The sequence below is a fragment of the Zonotrichia albicollis genome, chromosome Z (genome assembly GCF_047830755.1).
Source record: "Zonotrichia albicollis isolate bZonAlb1 chromosome Z, bZonAlb1.hap1, whole genome shotgun sequence".
Taxonomy (NCBI): Eukaryota; Metazoa; Chordata; class Aves; order Passeriformes; family Passerellidae; genus Zonotrichia; species Zonotrichia albicollis.
This window is the reverse complement of record NC_133860.1, coordinates 34242035-34250778: the sequence shown is the minus strand read 5'-3', so window position 1 is coordinate 34250778 and position 8744 is coordinate 34242035. Positions and strand designations below refer to the sequence as shown.

Genomic DNA, 8744 nt, shown 5'->3' with positions numbered 1-8744 from the left:
AATTGATGCCACCTTATAAAAAAAGTATTTTCCTAAAGAAATATGGACAGAATCTCAACTTTATAAATATTTTTGCTTTCAAGTTCTAAACTGCAAATAATTTACTATACGAAGTAGTAGAATTCAAAAACATCTTGACAGGGAAGTGTCTATATATATATATATATATATATATATATATACATACATATATATATGTGCTATATTATAAACTTATGCAACATCCCCAAGAGCAGTTGTGCTTATGAATTAATGCTACACAGCTTGTACAAGTGTGGACAACATTTAAAGAACTAAAATAAACCAACTAAAACTATAAATAATACAATATTGGGTTTTAAATGTGAGATGACAAAGAAAAAGTCTTACACTGAGTAAGCAAAAGAGGTGGCTACTGCACACATATACTTCTGCTGCCGTAAAAGCAAGATCTAGTGATGAAATTACCAGATATTTTTACCTTGCACTGAAATGCACAACTGCACTGCTGCCAGACTACATGTAATATAAATGCAAACAAACTTAGCTGTTTTAAAAACAATACCCGTGATGCTGTGCAGTGAGGCAATACTCTGTAAATCATTTATTTCCCATGTAGTTGACAAATCCAGTCACTGTAATGATTTTTCCACATGTTGAATAGCAAAATCAAACTGCTTATTTCCCCTTATTCTCCCTCACTGTGAGAATAAGGGTCTTGCTATACCCCTTAAAGCCTTCAATTTGAAAGTTAATTCTAGAAATTTGGAACTGTAACATCAGGGTCTTTTGCCATTAATAACAACGACAATGCAACCAATGGCTAAAGAGCAGTTATTTGTAGAACAGTTCAACAACTCAGTTAAGAAAGAGTTTTAGTGCACTTTGCTCATTTTAGCCAACATGCTACATTGCCCATTTTGCATACAAAGTGGACTCAATGATTTCCACTGTAAGAAAAAAATGACTTGGCAAGCAAAACACCCTGTCAAGCTGCCCTTTTCTTCCTTAGACATTTTAAGACAGAAGCTTTGCAAGATATTTCACAATTCTTTGCTTTTATTATTAAGTGAGAAAGTCTGATTTGTAACATTGTCACATTGCTAGTCAGAAATGCTTCAGTGATGGAAGTCAACACTGGGTCAACACAAGGCCTCATTCTATGACATTCGTTTACAGAGAACTTATAATGATTTTCAACACACCCAACAGAAAATTCCTTCTTCCTTCAGAGGAAAGTCCCATTATTCTTTCTGTAGTGGGCATGTTACTACATAAATGACAACTTTTGTTTTTGGACAAAACATCCCCAATCTTCACGAGAACAAATGGACTTCTAGAGGTGTTACAGAAGTCTTCACACATCATCATCATCTGATGTATCACTGCTGCTTGTCTCAGAATCCTCATTCTCCAGAGCAGGTTTGAAAGCGCTGTTTTTCCAGGGGCTAAATTTAAAATTACAGATGAGGCCATTTTTCAAAATGCCATTTTTCCGAAGGCCATTTTTTTGTAACTGAAATGTGAAAACATGACACATTTAGAGAAGGAAAATGCCAACACAACAATCTGTTGCAATTCAATACTCTTTGCATCTTCACCTCTGGGCTACACTGGATCCACAGCTTTTCATAGGTACACAGAAAGGATAACTCCCCTGTGAGCCTTCACCTCTGGCCAGCCACCTGTATCCCAGTGTCTCCAGCTGTGCTGAACTCCTGCAGTCAATGAGAGCTCACCCTGCTCTCGCCCATGTCCTCACACATCTTGCCCCAGAGATCCTTTCTCCCAAATGGGCTCTCCCTGCAATCCAGTCCCCTTTCCCACAGCGCTGCAAACATCTGTGCTAAGAAGGGCAAAGGACAATAGGGAAGGGGCCCAGAAGAGATGCTGCAGAGAAGAATGGGTATCTCATGCAATTGGAAATACAAAGATATTGGAGAAAGGAAACAGCTGATTCTGCAAAAAAGAAAGGAATTACTGTATTTTCAATATCATGCAGAATGTGTGCACTAAAACAAGCATTTGAAATTTTAATATTCCAATATTAAATTATTAATATTTCAAATAATATTGGAATTACCAAATGTTCACTATTCTCATTTCTGACTCTTTCTCACTGACCTCACCAGGTATACTCAACACTCCTAATTTAAAAAAAAAAAATTAAAAAAAAGAAGGAAAAGTCAAGTCTAGATTACTTTTTCATACTTTGTTACTAGTAAATTAAATGTCTCACAATTCCCAAAAAAAAAAATTGCAGCTCTCAGAGTACCACAGAAACTGCACAAAAAACAAAAACCTTGAAAGAATGAAAGAAGACTCTATTTCCTTAGGCTAAGCAGCTTGAAAGCCTGTGCACTTCTACCACCAACAATACTTAAACTACCCAGAAGTACACCCTAACCTTCCCTTGATGCTTTGTGAATAGGCCTGAGCTACAGTCAGCATTGGTACCCAATTTTTCTGAAGCAACTATACTTCCAAAAGCACAGTACTGAAATGGTACTGCAACAGCAACATCCCTAATGATCAAAATTACTGCAGATCCTCCTCAAAGGAAGGCATCAAGGGTAACTAACTGCAGGTATATAATGGAAATTAGCTTAGTTTTACCTGTTCACTAATGACTCGAAACTCCCTCATCTCATCCTCAGTTAGTGGAGCACATGTTTCATCATTTTCACTGTCTTCCTGCCAGCCCATCTCCTTTAACAACCTTTAAATTAAGAAGGACAACATTAGGAATTTGCTACACACACACAAACACTTCAAGCTCTGCCTACATACATGTCTGAAGACCTGTAACAAATGCATTGATTAATCAGCCAGTATTTTTTTTAACAAACTCTCACATAAGTGTGAGTTCAAAGTCTTGTAAAAGCTATGTAAAGCAGAGAAGCTGAGTTTTCAGGTCCCTTAAAGATGACCCTATCCAACCATCATATGTGGTAAAAACTGTACCTTCACTCTAAGGCAAGAGATCTGTGTCAGAACAGTAAGAATGTGTTTTCTGAACATAACTTAAAGTTGTCAGCGAAGCAGCAATGTATTCACTCCCCTGAGAATAATACGAAGAGACAAAGACACACTGAGGGATTCTGTAGGTTTTCCTGAATAACAAAGCAGAGCAAAGCATAAGGAATATTGGCGGTGTCCCTCAGTGGAATGCAACTGCCTCATGTGATTTATTTTTTATACCACACGCTAATATCAAGAGCTGTGTCAGGTTTCTTTACAACTGAGTCTCAGCCAACAGCACATGGTGGTTTTTCAGCTCAAACTGCTAGGAGTAGATTTTGGGATAAGGGGAAGAAATGAGGAGAAAGACTCCTCTCGTAACTAACCTTAAGATATACAAAGATGCAATAATGAGCTTTTTTGGCTAGTTCCTAAAGAAGGATGGCAGTATCTGAGCAGGAAGAAAGTGGTTTTACATTTGAAGATGGTATAAAAACAGGGATTATCTGAAGGTGAAGATACTGTGACATTTAACAATGAAGGCATTAAGTTTGCTTGCTGCAAAGTTTTTTCCAAAAGGATTAGCACCTTCTTCAGGTAAACCAGGTATCTTTTGACCTTAAACATTAAAACAGACTAAAGTTATTTTACAAAAAACAAAAAGGTTTCTAAAATGTATGCCAGAACTGACACTTAAGAGCTAAAAAACAGTGAATATATTAAAATAGCAAGACAAACTCACAGCTGACACCACATACCAGGCACTTCATTTTAGGCAGATAGTAGCAAAAAATGTCAACACAATCCTCCCCACAAAGAACTCTATATCCCAATACAGTGAGTGGATGTGCACTGGGAAAATTTGCATTTTTAGAACTGTAACAAAAGCCTGGAATTGTAGAAGGAGAAAGCTACTCTGCTTAAAAAAACGTCAGTAGGACAGTAACAGAAATAGAAATTGTATCCTCTGTTGCATTTGGACCAAATTGGAAAGCATAACAGGCAGGAACAATCAAATCATCCAAAACTCTAAGAAAATATATTGTACAGAAAAACACAATGCTCAAAGCAGTTCAGTGACAGTTAGCTGATCTTCAGTTTTACTGCAAGCAAGCTCAAACATAAGCATGGCATTCAGTGAAGTAAATAGCTACAGAGCTTCTGTTAATGTAAGTAAAATTTAGGCTAATAGCTAACTAACTTTAAAGCAACAGTCTGTAATGCTAGCAGCACCACTGTCCCTTTAAACTGACACCATTCTAGAATGGTTAGAAGGATGAACTACATAAAAAAATTACTTTGGATTAGCCAACCTGATACCAACAGGATTGCTGCATGTTGGAAACTTCCCCAGCAGGAAGGAAGCCCTTTTTGTACCAAATGTGCCAATACTTTTACTAGGCATGCAAAAGTAACCTGGGAGCTAAGGTGGTGACCCATTGTGCAATTTACCACAAAAAGGTTTACCACAACATCTGTCCACATGTGTGCTGAGCTCACAGCCAAAGCACTGTGGCAGTATGGACACACAGCCTCTCTGGAATACCACAGAAGAAAGACATTTGCCCAGAAATCCTAACAAGACTATTTAAAGTAATTTGAATTGAAAAACTAAGAGTTAGATTTGACTCCCACCCGCCAGCCAAAAAGTCATGAGCCTCTAGTGGCCATAGATTTCACAGACTCCCAGAGTATCCTGAGTTGGAAGGGATCCACAAAGACCGTGGCATCCAACTCCTGGTCCTGAACAGAACAACCCCAAGAATCATACCCTGTGGCTGAAAATACTGCCCAAACACTTGAACTCTGTCATGCTTGGTGTTTTTGGGAATCCTGTTCCAGTGCTCAACTATCCTCTGGACGAAGAACATTCTGTCTTTCTCAAAGTCACAGATTTTCTCCCTACAATGGCAAGCACCATTTTCCATTTTTGCTATTCCAAATTAGTATCTGGCAAGTTGAAGTCCCCCATTAGGACAGCAGCAGTTGATTTAGAGGTATTCCTTAACTCCTTTAAGGACAGTCAGTGTCATCATCCTGGGTGAGTGGCCTACAGTGGACTCCAACAATGACATCTGCTTTTGTTTGCTCCTTAATCCTTATCCAGAGGCCCACAACCATGCCATCACCAGCCACAAGCTCCAAATATTCCACCCCATCCATTAGATACAACACCACTCCCCCACCTCTCCTGCTGTCTGTGCCTCCTGAGGAGCCTGCCCCATCCACAATGCTCCAGTGACAGAACTCATCCCACATGGTGTCACTTATGGCAGTGATGTTGCCAATGGTGGGAAAAAAGGAACAGAGCAGGGTGCCTTGTGCTCTTCGTACTCAGGAGGAGTAAGAGGAAATGAAAGTTTCTTCTACACACACTACAAAATGAAGAGTTGTCCAATGTATAGACTATCACTGAAAAAAAACTGTCTAAACCATAAGAATCTGACAGAAGACTGGGCAATGATTATCCAGCAGCATAATTCTCATATCTAGCAAATGCTACTGCAGTTGGATTACTGGGATAATAGAATTGTTTCAATCCTTTTCATGAAATTACTTTCTCACCTTCCAGTGGACTGTCTTGTGATATCACTAATGGTGTCAATAAGTCAGCTACAAAAATAATTAACTACTTTAATAATGATTAAAAGCTCACTGAAGTTTTATATAAGATGCAGCACTTAAAATATTTTAATTCAAACAGCAATTACATGTATTGCTCCTCCCAGACACCTAGACCAAAATCAGAGGGATGAAATCACTATGTAGTTTACTATATTCTTTATTAAGAAATAAACTTTTTTTACTTAAAAATTGGATGAAAATCAGTACACAGGTCTAAGAAACAAAGTATATCTCATGTTAAATCTCATGTTAGATCAGTAATTATCTAAAAGATAAATTTTACATTAGTCAAGAAACATTTTATGCTTTCTCAGTTTTCAGATTCTGACTTCTGCACTAGCAAGAATTTATGAACATGCTCAGCTATCATGAAGAAACACTATGTTTTATATAGTACATACCTATGCTCTGCCTCAAGTGAGCTTGAAAGAACATTTGCCTGAGGGAAAGCTGAAGACTGAATGATCTGCTGAGGTGTAATTGAAGCATTGCCATTCTCCTGCAGAATCTCATTTTCAAAGTTTCGGTTTATATCTCTCTCACGATGAGAACTGTTGTTGTTATGCAAGCTGAAGGACTCATCATCCTAAATACAAAAATAATTTTACATTAAAAAATGTAAAAGTGAATTCCATCCACAAGTATATATCCAGAAGTGCTGCAATTCAGTAGTTCTGTTTAGTTTAAATTAAATTTAAATGGAGAGACTCTGTACTTCAAAGGTACTTCACTTCTGTTCTGGCATTTGCAACACCTGCATGCTACTGAATTCCTAAGATACACTACTGATTAAATAATGCAGAAAGCACCTCACAAGCTTTCCCCCAAATTTTTTTCCTTCAAAGTTTCATACGTATATTAAAATTCCAACATACTTCAGCTGTTCTTCATACTTACAGAAATAATGGACTGTTGAATTTTTACTGTTCCTAAGTAAATATCAGAGCTGTATGTGGCAGAAGTAGTCTGAAAATATATGAGTTCTCAAGTTTACTTAGTCTAAGGGACAGGTCACAACACCCATACCTCAAATTCTCTGCCATGAATTCAGAAAGACTGCATACTGCTCTTTAAATTCAGACAAGCTCACTTACACACATGCACTCAACCCTAGCTTCTCATGCTGTTGTGAACATCAACTGGAAATTACTAGACATTAAATACAAATCAGGAAGAAAATTTATTTACAAAGACAACTGTTCAGGTTCACTCAAAGATTAAAAGGTCTTTAGTCTATAAACATGAGGTATTTCTTTTTACTCTACTCATTCAGCAACCCATAATTCGTATTTATGAATGAGCCGAATAGCCTCAGAAGTCTTACCAACTGTAAAAACAAAGAAGAGTAGAATCATTATTAGTTAAAACCTTCTCAATAACAAAATCTCTAAACTGAGAATATAACAGCATTACCCATAGCAGGAGGAAATAATGCAATCTTCTGCACCTGTAAGAAATCATACTTTAGAGCAAGGGATCAACACCACCATCGTTTCCCTCCCACTCATATGCTGTCAGCTTTCAGAAATATTAGAACAGTCAGCAAGATTTTGTTAAGAACTCATATCCCAATAAACACACATTCAGCTGTTACATTATATGCCTGAAGAATATGTCACATAATACCAAGAAAAAATTATAAATTTACTAAGCAGTTCTGTAGGACAAACCAGCTTCTTCCAAGGGTGATTCAGCTGCTGAGTACAATTTGCCTCATTATTTCATAATTCTGAATCTCTAGATGGTTCCTAAGATCTTTATAATCTTAAATCAAAATCTTTGTGTATTTCCTGAACACATGAACAAAGCTATCCCCAATATCCAATATCCATTTCAGGGTACTCAGTCACAGAATACCTAATGAAAAGATGTAGGATTTTCTTAGCTGACACATACAGCTAAGCTATACAGTCCCATTACAGCAAATTGCATTTTGCCTGAAAAAGGATCAGGGTCAGTAAAGTCAATTTCAGTTTTATCAGCAATGTACACTGGCACTGTTTCCTTTTTAATATCTCAGAAGCCTAATATTGCTTCCTCAAAACCATTTGTTATTTCTAATTTATGGGATTTCTTGTTTTAATAAGACATTTTAAACCACTCATTTACAGCAAACAGGCTTGTAAGCACCTCACTCTGAATAATAAAGTACTTATCTTCACCTGGACAATGATAACTGGTATGATAACTTGGTGGCTGGTAGCATTTGACACAAATATTCTCTAGTATCAATCGAACACTGCATAAATCAATTCAGACTGAAAGAAACCTGATGCATATTATACCCAGCCTTATAGGCCTTCAAGCTCTCAATTAGTTAGAACCAGTGGTTTATGCATATAGTGAGCTATTGCTCCTTTGATTAGATAAGAATAGAGAACTTCTGGCTACCTAAACACTAATTAGAAAGGAAATGGTTTGAAAAGCATTGAGAAGCAGAACAAACTTTTTTATTTTGTAGGATAACTAGCAGCCAGGGTATGAAATACTGCCCTTCACAAGTCTGTTGGGACTAGGTGGGATTCACACAAGAGTACAGAGGGAGCCAGCAGTTCACTGAGCTACTTTCCATCATTTACCAGCAGCCCCGGATTACCAGAGAGGTCCCAGGCAACTGGAGGCTGGAAAACGCGATGCTCATTTGCAGAAAGTATTGGAAGGAGATTCCAGGGAACTACAGGCATGTCAGACTTGCTGTGGTACCAAGGAAGGTAGACTTTCTATGACCAGGGGACTGCTTAGGGTATGAAGAAAAGGTTGTGGATGTTTTCTGCTTAAACTTCAATAAAACCTTTTCTTTGACACAGTATCCCAGAGAATTCTGCAGAAGCTGTCAGCCCATGGCTTGGAGAGGGGCACTCTTCACTGGGTAAAAACTGCCTAGATGGCTGAGCCCAGAGGGTGGTGGGTGGTGAGTGGAGCCACATTCAGCTGGCGGCCGCTCATGGGTGGGGCTCCCCAGGGCTCCCTACTGACCACTTTATCAATGATTTGACAAGTGCGCCTCAGTCAGTTTACAGGTGACACCAAAATAGGTGAGAATTCTGATCTGCTGGATGGCAGGAAGGCTCTGCAGAGGGGTCTGGACAGGATGGATCAACAGGCCAAGGCCAATGGTGTGAAGTTCAACAAGGCCCAGTGCTGGGTCCTGCCCTTGGGTCACAACAACCCCAGGCAGC

General features: G+C 38.4%; 1 protein-coding gene across 3 annotated transcripts in view; it reads right to left on the bottom strand.

Annotated features, from left to right (window-relative positions):
• Positions 1–1028: 1028 nt before the first annotated feature.
• Positions 1029–8744, bottom strand: part of GPBP1 (GC-rich promoter binding protein 1) — a 41653-nt gene continuing 33937 nt past the window's right edge. For all 3 annotated transcript variants that reach the window (XM_026795164.2, XM_005489765.4, XM_074532567.1), the window contains 3 exons: positions 5967–6151; positions 2596–2698; positions 1029–1495 (listed from right to left, as the gene is read on the bottom strand). In XM_026795164.2, the coding sequence (XP_026650965.1) occupies positions 1337–1495; positions 2596–2698; positions 5967–6151 (447 nt within the window). In that variant the 3' untranslated portion in view covers positions 1029–1336. The remainder of the gene's footprint in view (positions 1496–2595; positions 2699–5966; positions 6152–8744) is intronic.